At 42.0% G+C, this 15,625-nt stretch overlaps 1 protein-coding gene across 2 annotated transcripts in view; it reads left to right on the top strand.

Moving 5' to 3' along the window:
• The window catches only part of armh4 (armadillo like helical domain containing 4), an 88,747-nt gene that overhangs the window by 15,817 nt on the left and 57,305 nt on the right, over nucleotides 1-15,625 (top strand). The window contains exons 3-6 of one of the 2 annotated variants that reach the window (XM_078406628.1): nucleotides 1,020-2,280; nucleotides 5,729-5,992; nucleotides 6,383-6,655; nucleotides 9,702-9,929. In XM_078406628.1, the coding sequence (XP_078262754.1) occupies nucleotides 1,074-2,280; nucleotides 5,729-5,992; nucleotides 6,383-6,655; nucleotides 9,702-9,929 (1,972 nt within the window). In that variant the 5' untranslated portion in view covers nucleotides 1,020-1,073. The remainder of the gene's footprint in view (nucleotides 1-1,019; nucleotides 2,281-5,728; nucleotides 5,993-6,382; nucleotides 6,656-9,701; nucleotides 9,930-15,625) is intronic. The other variant, XM_078406629.1, reaches the window with a different exon arrangement.

The following is a 15,625-nucleotide window of genomic DNA, read 5'->3' on the forward strand; positions in this document are numbered from 1 at the left end:
CTTTAAATTCATTTGGACTATCTCTGATGCCTCTCTCCCCTTTCTTGATCACATCGTCTTCATCACTGGAGATAGACTATTGACTGACATCTATTGCAAATCTACTGACAGTTATATGGACTACACTTATTCCCACCCTCCCTCAAGCAAACTCAACAATAAAAAAACCATTAAATTATTAACCGTAATACTAGTGCAAACATGAAAGTCCTCTGTGCAACCAAATAAAAAGAAGTTCATAGTTGCTGAGATTAGTGTAAGAAAATAACTGCAGATGCTGGTACAAATCTCAGGTATTTATTTCACAAAATGCTGGAGTAACTCAGCAGGTCAGGCAGCATCCCAGGAGAGAAGGAATGGGTGACGTTTCGGGTCGAGACCCTTCTTCAGACTGAAGAAGGATCTCGACCCAAAACGTCAGACTGAAGAAGGATCTCGACCCAAAACGTCACCCATTCCTTCTCTCCTGAGATGCTGCCTGACCTGCTGAGTTACTCCAGCATTTTGTGAAATAAATACCTTCGATTAGTGTGTTGTGTTCAAGAGCCTGATGGTTGTTGGGAAAAAGCTATTCTTCAATCTGGTGGTCATAGTTTTAAGGCTCGTGTACCTTCTTCCTGAAGATGGGAACAAAATGAAAGCGTGGCCGATGTGGGTCTGTGACAATAATGATTGTCTTTTTGACGCAGCAGCTTCTATAGATCCCTTTGATGAGGTCAGTACCTTTGTTGGACCAGGTAGTGTCTCCCACTCTCTGTAATTTTCTTTGTTCTCAGGTGTTGGAGTTGCTGAATGAAGCTGTGATGCAACCATACCCTCTACCATATACTTGTAGACATTCAACAGAGTATTTGTCGACACATCAAATCTCCTCAATCTTCTAAGAAAGTCCTTACTGAATGGCACTATGACAGTTAGGATAAAGTTGTGTTGCATCTGAAAATATTGGTGTAAATTCAATTAATAATTGAATTCTATAAATGTTTTAGAAATAATATTGGTTTGCTTTTTTGTTTCAGATTCATTTAGAGAGATCTCATCAGGACGATTTCTTAACTTAATCATACTCGGTAATGATGAGATCAACAGAATTTTACACTGTCGTGGTTACCTTGGTCATCCTGATTCGCATGCCAGAGTTACGATGTTCCACTATTCGCCAACACCATAGAAGGAACATACGAATGTTGGTTTCTACTGCAAAACTGGAAGATATTAAAAGCCACCATGAGGGCAGTGACACAGAGACAACTGCGACGGTGATAAGTGGAGAAATAGCGACTGCTCCCAGTAGTAGTTCCAGCTCTTTAGAAACGCTTACTGCAAGACTAAATACCAGCATTGTTGATGTTGAAGAGACACTGCAAACCAGTAAGAACAAAAATGAAAATGTAATCACCTTATCCAGCCTGGATACACTACTCACAACTACAACAGTTGTGCCATTACAGAAACAATTGAATGTAACTGCGAAGGAGGAAAATGTTAACAAAGCCCCACAGACTGAAAAAGACTTAACTCCAAACTCCACTTCCAAACATGCAGCTAATGTCAGTGATGTTCACACAACAACAGGGGTCACACTGAATGAAACAGCCACTCTTGACATAGGGAAAATTGGAGGAATGGAGAACAACGAACAAATGACTGAGAATGTGACGATTTCAACTCTGTTGATCTTGATCACCAAAACTGGAGGTAGTGGAGAGGCAACAGGGACAACCGACTCCAGCAGTGAAACCTTCACGGCAAATAGTCATGACACTACAGCTTTGCCTCTTACTGGTAAGACAATTGAAACTATAAGTACCTCAAAAAAAGACATCCCAGTATTGACTTCGGAAATGTTACATTTCACAGAATTTACAAGTGCAAATGTAGAAAATTTGAGAAATGAAGAAGTAACAACAGCAATCACTGAGCCGGCGGGTGGCTCTTTCAATTGGAAAGACAACAGTCCAAGTGCTGGCAGAGCAATGAGTGAAATCATGGCAACTACGGGGAGTGCAGTAACAGACAGCAAGGCTCCAAACACCTTTCAGGTGACTACCACTTCTAGAGTTACAACAGCAATCAAGGAGGATGCCATCACAGAGACGGTCCCATCAATTTCTACAGAAACTGCACAGACAATGCTCGTAACCAGTACAGTAGCTATAATTGGAACTACCAACCAAATCCATAAAGGATGGAGTGAAAGATTGGCAGTGACAAATGAGACACCAGCTGTCAAATCTGCTTTGTCTACAACTCCTCCGTCTGAGAAACAGGTTTTGGAAGGTACAAGTATATATATAATTATGAATTTAATAAAGATTTACAAGCATAAAATAAATTAATTTATGAAGGGTTTGGTATAGGACAAATTTACTGTTTTTTTGTAGATCCATATAACAGTTCATTCTACACTATTTGATCTATTTAGAGGTGTCCGTATACTGCACCAGTGCACACTTTCACAAAAAACCCATTGGATTTATTCAAACAATTCATGGGTGAGAGTTATGTGAGTAGACTGAAGACTGAATTCTCTCCTTGGAATGGAAGAGGTTGTTTGGTTTAGAGATACACCGTGGAAACGGGCCCTTCAGCAGCAATCACCCGCACACTAGCACTATCCTACACACCAGGGACAATTCACAATTTTTCTGAAGCCAATTAACCTACAAACCTGTATGTCTTTAGAGTGCGGGAGGAAACCGGAGCACCCAGAGAAAATCCAAGTGGTCATGGGGAGAACACACAAACTCAGTACAGACAGCACCCATAGTCAGGATCAAATCCGGGTCTCAGGTGCTGTAAGGAGGCAACTCAACCACTGCGCCATGGGGCCGCAAACACAGGTTGTATTCTGAGAGACTGATTTGGGGCAATTTGTGATTGAAGTTCAAAGGTTACAGGCAAAGTAGATAGAGAGAAACTTTCACCATTGGTGGAAGGGTCAAAAACTAGGGGACATAGAATGAAACTGATTTGTTAATGTAATGCAGCAAGGGACTGAGGTATCAGTCTGAAGAAAGATCCTGACCAGTCGCCTACCCACTCCCTCAGTAGATGCGGCCTGACCCACTGAGGTCCTCCAGCACTTTGCGTTTTGCCCAAGATTTCAACACTTGCAGTTCCTTGTGTCTCCATGGTTTAGGATAGTAAGGCAGTGTTAAAAAAAAAGAGTTGGTTGACTCATGGAATAATACAGCAGGCAAACAGGCCTTTCACGGCCCACTGAGTCCATATCAACCATCCACCTACACTAATCCTACTTTACTCTCCTCTCATTCCCATTAAACCTTCCCTGTTTTTCCCCCCTTGCCTCCAGATTTTACGGCTAGTCTACACTTGGGAGAGAATTCTGAGTGGCCAATTGACTGACCAATCTGCATGTCTCTGGAAAATGGGAGGAAAACAATACACATGCAATGGAGCCACATAGTCACAGAGAGAACATGCAAATTCCACATGAACAGAATTGAACCCGAGTCCCAGGAGCTGTGTGCCAGCAGCTCTGAGTGCAGAGAAGATTTACAGGGATGATGCCAGGACTTGAGGGCCTGAGCTATCGGGAGTGAATGGACAGGCTAGGATTTTATTCCTTGGACCTCAGGAGGCTGAGGGGTGATCGTACAGAGGTGTATAAAATTATGAGGGGGATAAGTAGGGTGACTGGAAGGGGCATCTTGGTTGGCATGAACATTGGGCCAAAGAACCTGTTTCCATGCTGTATGCTCTATGACTCTATTGGTGTCACTCTGAGTATCTGAACGGAAAGAACTTCTAGGGGCTGTGGGAAGAGGGCAGGGCTAGCTAGATTGTATTGGCTGAATAGCTTCTTTCTGTACCATAACCATTCATTGGTTTGTATTATCACATGACCCCGATGATAATCATGCTTAAGCATTTCAGTCTGTTTTTGGCTTTATTTGCTCCTTTATCTTGTATAAAGCTAACCTCTAACCTATGCTCCAGGGATGCTGCCTGACCTGCTGAGTTACTCCAGCATTTTGTCTTTTTTTGTAAACCACCATCTGCAGTTACTTGTGTCTATCCTCCAACATTCTTCATCTCCCTACCCCCAACAAACATAAAGAATCCATTGGAGACTGAGGCCAGACTGGGGGAAAGAGAGCTGGTGGCCAGAAGCCTGAAGGAGGCCTGGCAGTGGGATTATTTTAACCATCAAAAGATCATGGCCTGGGATGGCAGTGTGACGTACGATTAGTTTAATCATTAGGCACTCTAGCCACTGAGGGAATGATATCAAACAAAAGCAATCAATTGATGTTGGGAAAGTTTAGTGAATATGTTAACATCCTTTAACGTAAGACTTAATTAAGGAAAACAATAGAAAGCACATTTTGTACCAAATAAGTATCTTTTCAGCAAAAAGATTTGCAGTTTTAGGTATTCAGACAACAAATTGTACATCAGGGAAAAGCGGTGTGAGTAGGCTTTAAACATGAGTGGAGACATAAGGACCTGCAGATGCGAGAATCTTGAGTAAAACACAAAGCGATGGAGGAACTTAGTGGGTCAGGCAGCTTAATCTGTTTATTGCTAGCAAGGGGAATGTTTGCCTGTCAATCTTGCAGTGTTAGACTCAGATTCATTTAATGCTGTTGTCAAGCATCCATGGCAAATAATCAATGTTAATTGAGTGACAGACAAGGGGGTGCAAAATAGCATGCACAGCTACAAACTCCCAAAACACTTCTCCTTCTGGGTGAGTATTTAGTTTAGATATGCAAGGGACTGCAGATGTTGGAATTTTGCTTAGAATTCAAAGTGCTGAAACAACTCAGTGGGTCAGGCAGCAGCTTTGGAGGACATGAATAGGCGATGTTTCAGGTCGGGACCATTTTTCACATTACTTTGTATTTTCGAGGCAGTGTAGGTAACCTTATCTTAAACAATAGGCACCCATTCTATACATTTGCTTATATTTCCTCAAATAATATGTATTCGGGTGTTTTAGGGGTATTAATGTAATCCCAGGTGCAACTGATGGGGAAATTACACCATGTGGGAAGATGATTCATGCCAGGAAGCACCCGGCTGAAATGAAATGATCATTAGATTACTGCTGGGGAAAGTACATTTTCAAACCGCACGTCGATATTGTGTAACTGAATTTCTAAGCTCCAACACGCTGACTTTTACTGCGGTTCGGATTCATGTTTCCTCAATCCCACCAGAGTTCCATGATTTGTTTATTTTTGTATCCCTCAATCAAGTAGAAAATTGCAGTACCTAAATTATTTTCCTGTTTATTTTAGCATAGCCCTGAGTAATTGAGAAATATCTTTCATGAAGTGTGTTCTGATCTGTCCACATTTTAAAAACAAATTATCTGTGATGCTTGAGAATGAAAAACTGTTTAATTTGTGTATTGTACTTCTTGACTGCACACTAGGGGATGGGTTGCAATATTCCCGGTTGCAATATTCCCTGATTAGCAGTGGAGTTTTAAGAAATGACTAAATTGAGTCTAAGTTCCGATAAGCACTTCAGAGCCAGGATCTGAAGAAGGGTCCCAACCTGGAATGTTGTTCGTCCATTCCCTCCACAGATGTTGCCTGACCCACTGAAATCTTTCTGCTGTTCTTTTCTTTGGAATGGAATGGAATATTGTTGGGAAAGGAATGTTGCGGTCAGATTCTTCCATATGTTAGAAAATTCTGTGTGTTTTGATATATAAATTTTATGTTTGAACAACTTTATTTTATTATAACAGCAAGCACAAACTCGACAAAAGAAATGCCACTTATAATTCCTACAGAAGTGGTGCAGCATGCTTTTGCATCTGGTACAAAGATAACCAAGGCAGTTACAGCAGGAGCTACTGCACTACAAACCATATCAAGGAAAACTAAGAAAACCTCTGCAGCAGCTTCTGTTTCCACCGACAGAACATTGTTACATATCTTAACAACACCTGGACCATCTGTGGAAGCCACTGTGCCACCATCAAGCTCAGGAGAGGAACTCGAGTCAGAAGGTACCCAGATTTCCATGATGCAGTATGTGTGGCATCAGGAGAGGGAAGAATAGTTTAATATGTTGAAAGCATGAAGATGTGGTGTTCATTCTGAAAATATACAGAGGATTTTGCTCTGTCTAATAAAATATTAAGCAAAACCTAATTGTGTGATCAACAGTTGGAACAATCGTACCTTTTTGTTCAACAAAGCAGTAATGCAGAGCAAGAATTTAATTGAGTAGTGTATTGGTTTCTCAAGTGAACTATTCACTTTCAGCTGTAATGCACTTATATATTGACGATTTTAATTCAAAATGACTATAATTCATTGGTAACTATTTTCTTGAATTGTATACTGTCATGCTAACTTATGTTACGATTTTTAAACTTGCCATTTTGTATTTATAGCCGAGGCTAATGCAACTGCACTACCGAGACAGAAATCAGCAGATCTGATCACAAAAAATGTATCTGCCACCACAACTCGATTAAGCACCGAATCCAGTCATGCAACGTTGCAAACATCTACCACAAAAACAATGGGGGTAACGAAAGCTGCACCTTCAATTTCGGTACCTGTATTAAGAGACAACATGTTGTCAACGTTGGGAGTAACCACATCACCATCTTTAAGGCAGTCAGAGCCGCCGACATATATGTTGGACACCACAGAGTCGGAAGGTATGACCCCATCTTTGTCAATTGGTGGATTTAATTTTAGTATCTGTGCAAATTCTAATGTGCTTTCTAAATTCTGTTCCACTTTATAAATTTACTTTTCCATTCCATGTTCTTGTGAATATCTTTTACATTCTACTATTGCCACTTATCTTATTTTGTTCATAATTAATTTTCTCTACAGCCTGGCTCTGTAACCTGACCCCAAAAGAATTTATAATCTTTTGTAATTAATCAAATCATTAATTTTGTATGCTTTTAATAATTTGTCAGATTTTTCTGCCCTCTTTTCCATTGTTATCAGCTGCCTATACTTTGTAGTTCTCTTACAACCTCCTCCTATTCACCCTACTGCTATTTCGGTTCTTGTGTATCCTACTCTCTTTACAATGACTTTACTCCATAGGTGGATGCCAATGTGAGGGGAATAAGGGCAAAAATATTGTCAAAAAGATTCTCAGACCTTAAGCTCCGCAGAGAATCAGATTGACTGAGGTCAGGTCAGGTTAGGTTTCGATTTCAATTTATACCATTTTATATGAACTGACTGCCTTTTCTAAATGAAATTATGAAATAGTTGAGGCAGTTTACACAATACAATCTATATACTAAAACTCTCGTTTATTTGTTTGTTTGTTCCTGAACTACAGCCAAAACGGTACACGATAGCGCGACAATTTTAGGCCCACCTTACTCACCATCGTTCCTTTGGTGCTAATGGGAGAAGCTTCATTGAAATCGGTGTTATATTTTTTAAGTTATTCACATTTTAAAGTTTAAATCTATCTCCTAGGGAGAGAAGGGGGGGGGAGGGAGGGAAAGGGGGGTTGTGGGGGGTGGAGTGGAGGGGAGGGGGGAGGAGAAGAGGGAGGGGGAAGAGGATGGGAGGGGAGCGGGAGGGGGCAGGTGGGAGGAGGAGAGAAGAGGGTGCTGCACCAATGCAGGAGAGGTTTGGACCCAACGGGTCCACTTGGTCTAGTAACATTTAAAAACATACAGGCAGGGTAAATAGATAGGAAAGGCTTTGAGGACTATGGGCCAAAAGCCAACAAATGGGATTAGCTTAGATGGAGCATCTTGTTCTGAATGGCGAGTTGGGCAAATGGGCCAGTTTCAGTGCTGTATAACTCGATAAGTTCAAATATATAAGGCAATTCTGCAAAAGGGCCCAGGATAAAATGGAGAGTAAACATGCTCAATTCTGTTTTCTACTATTCTGCTTAATTGATTTTTAAAAATTCTTCCACAAGGGCATCTAGGATATTACTTCACCCCTACTTCATGTTATTTATGCTGTTTCATTACAGCCTGACATATCTATTCATTTAATTTCAATTCTGTTTGCATTATCTTATTTTTACTGCCATTGATATTCTAAAATGTTTTCATTTTTTCTTGTCTTAATTTCCAGGTTTTCACATGTCCACAGAAGGGTCCTCTTTATGTACCACATTGCCTTTCTATTCCTGTGGACTGCTCCAGTGGACTGCGCTGCCCTAGCAGTTGCGGCTCATCTGCAGTCCGTTTGTCTTTTGTGTTTTTTGTCTTGATTGTAGTGTTTAGATGTGATGTAGTGGTTTTTGTGGTTGTGTACTATGTGGGGGGAAGGGGGGAAACTGTAAAATTGTCTCTTCCGAACAGAGACGCAACCTTTTTTTCTGGGTCGTGTCTCCTTTCCCGCTGTGGCCTACCATCGGCCAAACACCTGGGGCTGGCGGCCTCCAGCTGGGACCATCTGGGGCTCTGGTACTTACCAACTGCGGAGCTGGCTGCCTTCAGAGGCTGTGGTGGCACTGCGGGAGCGGCTGCGACTCGCCTTCGGAGGCTCCGGAGGCTTCGGCCGCGGGCCGCGTGGATATCGGAAGCTCGCAGCCCCCTGGGTGGGGGCTGACATCGGGAGCTCCGGCAGCGGCAACGTCTTCGCCCGCCCCGGATCGCGGGGCTTGGGTCGGCCCGCTGCGGACCTTTCACCATCTGGCGCAGCCTGAAACATGGCAACTTCAACAGCCTGACCGCGGGAGAAGACGGCAGGGTAGAGAAAATATATTCTTGCCTTCCATCACAGTGAGGAGGTGATTGGAGAAGACTCACTGTGATGGATGTTTCTTTTTTTTTGTTTTGTGATGGTTGTGATTGTGTGTAAAATTGCTTATTTTTATTGCTCTATTGCTGGACTGTGGGTGACCTTTCATTTCACTGCACATCTTGTATGTATATGTGACAAATAAACTTGACTTGACTTGACTCCATTCTGCCAGCTTTAGATTAAAATAGTTCTTCCATTATGTTCATCCCTTTGCTTTGTAATACTTTTGCTTTGACACGTTAATTTAAAAATTCTGAAGAAAGGTCCAACCAGAACGTTGCTAAGCATGTCCTCGGAGATGCTGACTAATCCGCTGAGCTACTTTAGCACTTGGTAGTCTATGCAAGATTCCAGCATCTGTAGTTTCTTGTGTATTCTAAAACTTTTTCTTGGCCGTTTTCCAATTCTACTTGTAATTGTCATCCATTTAATTAACCCCGTTTTTGTTCTAGTTGTTCTAATCCAGACCTTTCTTCAGCCTGACTAGCCGGGGGGAGGAAAGCTGGAAAAGAAACAGGGATGGGTCAAAGTCTGGTTATTTCTCATCTTCATCTAGAAATGGATACAAGTGAGGGGGGTTTGATTGGCAGATCATCTTATCTCGCAACTTTTGTCTTTTCATCTCTGACTATCCACCTTTTTGCCAATGAAAACTCCCCTTCAACTGTATCCACGTATCACTTGTCAGACTTTGTGCCAATCCCCACCTCTCTTTCAGCTTTCTTTCCCTCACTACAATAAGTCTGAAGCAGGGTCCTGACCCGAAACATCTCCTATCCCTGTCCTCCAGAGCTGCTGCCTGACCCTCTGAGTCTTCTGTGAGACACTTTGTGTCTTTTGTTCAAATAAGAGATTTAGGGCTCATTTTTTTGAGGTCCAATTTACCACCATTTTCAATAACTTTTTGATGCATATATTTTCATATTGAATTGCTTCCTTCCTTTTGTGATCCTATTTTTGCAGAAGAAGATGATGATGAAGATGAGGAGGAAGATGATGAGGATGAAGATGAGGACATTGACTTGGATGAGGATAGCATGGATTATGACACAGAGGTACCTTCACTGTCCTACATAACGCCTGGTGGGCCAATAAGGGGCAACAGAAACTTGACAAAGATGATGGAAATGTCATATCAGCTTCCAGATTCCTTTGAATGGAACCAGCATGATCAAGGTACTAAAAATCTTGGTAAGAATAAATAACTTTATTTGTGTATGTGTGCTATTTAAATGTTATTTTTAAACAATTTTACAACAGCAGTTGAACAACAGGCACTTCCAATGTGTTGACTTAATGAAGAGATTTCCTGACCTACAGAAGGATTATGTAAAAATGTAATTTAAATTTAAAGGAATATTGATTTGACCATTTGACCAATTATTTTACATTATATGACAAAATAATATGAGTTTGAATGACATGGGTGTTGGATCAATCCTTTTGAGGTATATAATGCACAATGAGATATTTTGCTCTATTTGGTGTGTTCTATTTTAATGTTCTTTTGATGGGAGGAAATTGATTGCCTTCAATTTCATGGGTAGGTAGCGAGAATAAACAGAGGTCAATACTTGAACTGACTTAATGTGAGTTTACATGCATTTTGGTGGCATATTTCTTCTGAATGGTGAGTAATTGTATTTAGAATAATAATTCTTAGAGCTTGAGGCCATACAGTAATGAATAGGAAACTGAAAGAAACATACTTCTTGGTATTGGACATTGAAGTCCACAACCTGAAGCAGCTGAAGATTAATCCAAAGTGCTGGAGTCATTCTGCGGGTCAGGGAGCGTTTCTGGAAGACACGGATAGGCAATATTTTGGGTCAGGCTCATTCTTCCTCTAAAGGAGAGTTCTGACCTGAAACATCACAGTTTAAAGAAGGGTCCCAACCTGAAATGTTGCCAATCCATTCCCTCCACAGATGCTGCATGAATTGCTGCGTTATTCCAGCACTCTGTGTTTTACTCAGCATCTGCATCCTTGTGACGCCAATGGAAAAGTAATCATTAGACAATATGTACATGTGCATTTGCGCACAAATACATATGCACATGTGTGCACAAACATACACCACAAAGAAAAGTGAGGTACCATTTAAAAAGATTCATTGTAAAAGGTGAAACATATAAATTGAATAATCCACATGGATCTTTTGAAGATCTTAGAACTGGACTCTTTGTGAGGAACATTTAATTGAAGAGATTAAATGCTTGCACCTAAGAACTTCAGCTCTGCTTGTGTCATGAAAGGTAAGCGGAGCATTGAAGCCAGTTGGTCATCCATGAAAACGTTTGCTAAGCTTTTGAGCACAGTATATCTAATTCACTTTGACATACTTGTCAGGCAGCAGGATGTTCAAAGCTGAAGTTCAGGTAGTGGAGTATCATCTGGATCAAAAGTTGCCTGAAAATTGGTGGTAGGACAGGACAGTGATATTTGACAAGTGGAGGAAGTTAGATTAACAGTTTATGCGGAACAGTAAATCAGTTTGATTCATTTCTTTTTCCTGAAGCTGTAACGTGCTCTAAGATCGGGTTTTCACAGTCGTGTAATTTTCTGAGATTTACCCATGTTCTCTCAATTTGGTTTCAATGTTATATAGTAAAGCATCAGCAGGGGTCTCGTTTGGGGTGTAGTGCGTCGCTTGGTTCATAAGTCTATTACGCCATTCAACCATGGCTGATCTATCTTCCCCTCTCAACCCAATTGGTATGACCTTTAAAAGTAATTTGGACAGATATGTGGATAGGAAAGGTGTAGAAGGCAATAGGCTCAATGCAGGCAAATGGGACTCACTCAACATGTCAATATTAGTCAGCATGGACAAGGTGGAGCAAAGGGCCTGCTTCTTGCTGTACACTCTTTAACTCTAGGAAAATAACTGCAGGTGCTGGTACAAATCGAAGGTATCACAAAATGCTGGAGTAACTCAGCGGGTGAGGCAGCATCTCAGGAGGGAAGGAATAGGTGATGTTTCGGGTCGAGACCCTTCTTCAGACTCTTTAACTCTAAATCACTTTGTATTGCTTTCAGGCAGAAAATGGATGTAAAGAGGCTTACTTTAAGTCCTGTCCACTTATTCAAGCATCCAACAGTATAGTGATTTGGATGCCATTAGAGTTTAAAAAAGGTCAAGTTTCCATCAAGAAACTTGAATACCAAACCCAAAGTGTTAAACATTGCACTTTCAAGGGAGTGCTGCACTATTAGAAATGCTCCATTTAAGATGTGAAGTTGATGCCATTGCATTATATTGTAAATCAGGATGATTCACTCCAGTACCCCAGTAAGGAATTGTTTAAAGTAATTTAATTGACATAGAGTCATACAGCGTGGAAACAGGCCCTTCGGCCCAACTTTCCCATACCGACCAACATGTCCCAGCTGTATTAGTCCCACATGCCTGCGTTTGGCCCATATCCCTCTAAACCTGCCCCATCCATGTCCATGATTAATGTTTCATAAACATTGGGATAGTCCCTGCCTCAACTACCTCCTCTGGCAGCTCATTCCATACACCCACCACCCTTTGTGTGAAAATGTTGCACCTCAAATTCCTATTAAATCTTTTCCCCTTCACCTTATCTGTCATCTGGTCCTCGATTCACCTACTCTGGGCAAGAGACTCTGTGCAGACTGTAACTCAGTCTGAAGAAGGGTCTCGACCCGAAACGTCACCCATTCCTTCTCTCCCGAGATGCTGCCTGACCTGCTGAGTTACTCCAGCATTTTGTGAATAAATTGATCTGTGCATCTACCTGATCTATTCCTCTCATGATTTTGTACACATCTATAAGATCACCCCTCATCCTTCTGCGCTCCAAGGAATAAAGTCCCAGCCTACTCAACTGCTCCCTTTAGCTCATATGTAGCTCTCGTAGACATACTTTTGTCTTCTCTTTTGCTAGCTAATAAGAACGTTCACACGTCGTTGTAGAATAATGGAGTAGCAAGGCACAGAAATATATCCTTTGGTCCAACTCGTCATTGCCGACCAAGATGCTTCATCTAAGATAGTAGTCACGTCAGGAATTGTTTCACAAGCACTATAAGATCTAAATAAAATAAGTAATATATTTAACGTCTTCTCTCTTTTTAGTGAGAGGGTTGGCAAGTTGTGACCTGCAAAGGGAAACAGAAAGGTTTAGTGATTGGCAAGAAGATGGCAGGTGCAAATCTGAGATTATCTACTTTGGGGGGAAGAATAACAAACAAACACACTGGACGAAGATTACAATTTATTGAGGTACAAAGGGATCTGGAGATCCTGGTACATAATGTATACATAAACAAACCTCCCCAAAGCAGATTATCAGGTTAATTATGCCACTGTTGTGGAATTTTACTGTACTGAATTGGCTGCCACATTGATGGATATACAGCATGGAAACAGGCCCTTTGGCCCACTGAGTCCATGCTGACCATCCATTACCTGCTCACACTAGTTCTACGTTATCCCACTTTCGCATCCACTCCCTACACACCAGGGGCAATTTACAGAGGCCAATTACCTTGCAAACCCACACGTCTACAATACAATACAATACAATATATCTTTATTGTCATTGTACCCAGGGGTACAACGAGATTGGGAATGCGCCTCCCATACGATGCAATAATTTAGGTAATTTAGACAGCAGCAACCCAACGAAACGAACAGTTGTAACAGTTTTGGACAGGGTAAAGTGCAAGTTGATCTATGCGTTGTGGCCATCCGGCTCAGCAGGACCGGTTCATAGCAGCTATGGCCCTGGGGATGAAGCTGTTCCTGAGTCTGGAGGTGCGGGCATAGAAGGCCTTGTATCGTCTGCCCGATGGAAGGAGTTCGAACAGACTGTTGCAGGGGTGTGAAGAGTCTTTGTGGATGCTGGTGGCTTTTCTGAGGCATCGTGTGTTGTAGATGCCCTCCAAGTCTGGTAGCTGTGTTCCGATGGCCCTCTGAGCTCTATGGACTACCCGCTGTAGAGCTTTCCTTTCTGCCTCCGTGCAGCTGAGGTACCACACAGGGATTCCATGCGTTAGGATGCTCTCTATGGTGCAGCGGTAGAAGGTCGTCAGCAGCTGTTGGGGTAGACCAGACTTTTTCAGTGTTCTTAAGTAGAACAGTCTTTGTTGTGCCTTCTTGACCAGCGCAGCAGTGTTATTGGACCATGTTAGGTCCTCCGAAATGTGAGTGCCCAGAAACTTGAAGCTGGACACTCTCTCCACACTGACCCCGTTGATAGAGATCGGGGCATATTCCCCGTTATGTGACCTACGGAAGTTGATGATCAGCTCCTTGGTCTTGGTGGTATTTAGGGACAGGTTGTTATCCGAGCACCAGTCCGCCAGGTTCTGCACCTCCGCTCTATAGTTTGTTTCATCCCCGTTGGTGATCAGCCCGATCACCGTTGTGTCATCTGCAAACTTGACAATGGTGTTGGTGTCGAATGCAGGAACACAGTCGTGTGTGAAGAGGGAGTAGAGCATGGGGCTCAGAACACAGCCCTGTGGTGTGCCGGTACTCAGGGTGATAGTGGAGGACAGGTGCGGGCCCATTCTCACTGCCTGCGGTCGTTCCAGCAGGAAGTCCAGGATCCAGTCACATAATGACGAGCTAAGGCCTAGCTGGTGGAGTTTGGTGATGTGGGACGTGGGAGGAAACTTGAGCACCCGGAGGAAACCCACGCAGTCACAGGGAGAATGTGCAAACTCCACACAGACCGTGCCCGAGGTCAGGATAAAATCAAAGTCTCTGGCACTACGAGGCAGCAGCTCCACAGCTGCAACACTGTGCTTTATGTTCGATTCTGTATTGAATCTGTAAAAGCACTTCCAATAAAATTGGTGTTTAATTTGCTCTGAAAAAATTTGGCACATCCCAAGGTTTTTGAAAGTGTCGAGAAATACAACGTCCTCTTTTTCTCTATAGGGACGTCTTTGCCAGCTTAAAAGCAGCATTATCCTTCTCCATTTGTAACTAAAAGACCTTCACCCAGAAATTCATTTTAATTATTAGCACTGTTAACGTTAGAACATTACCCTCTGTCATCAGTATTCATTCCATTTAAGCTAATAGGTAGCTGGTTTAGTACTGCTGCAAGGATGATTTTCTAGGAACTAATGCATGTTTTAGAATCAAGTCTGGAAATTGTCGCATGGCAGAATTCCTAGATCTTGGAGGGACCACTGGAGGGCGCCAACAAAAAAGGTATATTTTAAAGGGTAACCAAAAGTACACTTAAAAATACAAAATAATACATTTGCAAAGCACCCAAAGAAGCAAATATAAAGTTAGAAGTTACGTTGAAACACATTGCCGGTTTCTTTTATGTGGACTTAGTTAGATTTGTATTCAATTCTTTGAAATACTTTATTTGCATGGTCATATCACACACAGAGATAGAAACATAGGAACATACAAAAATAGGTGCAGGAGTAGGCCCTTCGAACCAGCACCGCCATTCAATATGATCATGGCTGATCATCCAAAATCAGTTCCCCGTTCCTGCTTTCTCCCCATATCCCTTGATTCCATTAGCCCTGAGAGCTAAATATAACTCTCTATTGAATACAATAGATGGTATGCATATGGAACGAACTCCCAGAGGAAGTAGATGAGGCAGGTACAATAACAACATTTAAAAGACATTCGGTACATGGATAGGAAACGTTTAGAGGAATATAGGCCAGGTGTGGCCAGATGGGACTTGTTTTGATGGGACATCTTTGGTCAGCATGGACAAGTTGGGCTGAAGGGCCTGTTTTGTGCTGTATGACTATGACTAAGTGGCACAACATGGCTTCAGTGATCAAATATTACAGAATGCTTAATTTTTTATATGCAAATTTGTGGAAAATATAGGATGCAGACAATTGTAGGGACTGTGCTGATATTTTT

This window comes from Rhinoraja longicauda, chromosome 10 (assembly GCF_053455715.1).
Source record: "Rhinoraja longicauda isolate Sanriku21f chromosome 10, sRhiLon1.1, whole genome shotgun sequence".
NCBI classification, from domain to species: Eukaryota; Metazoa; Chordata; class Chondrichthyes; order Rajiformes; family Arhynchobatidae; genus Rhinoraja; species Rhinoraja longicauda.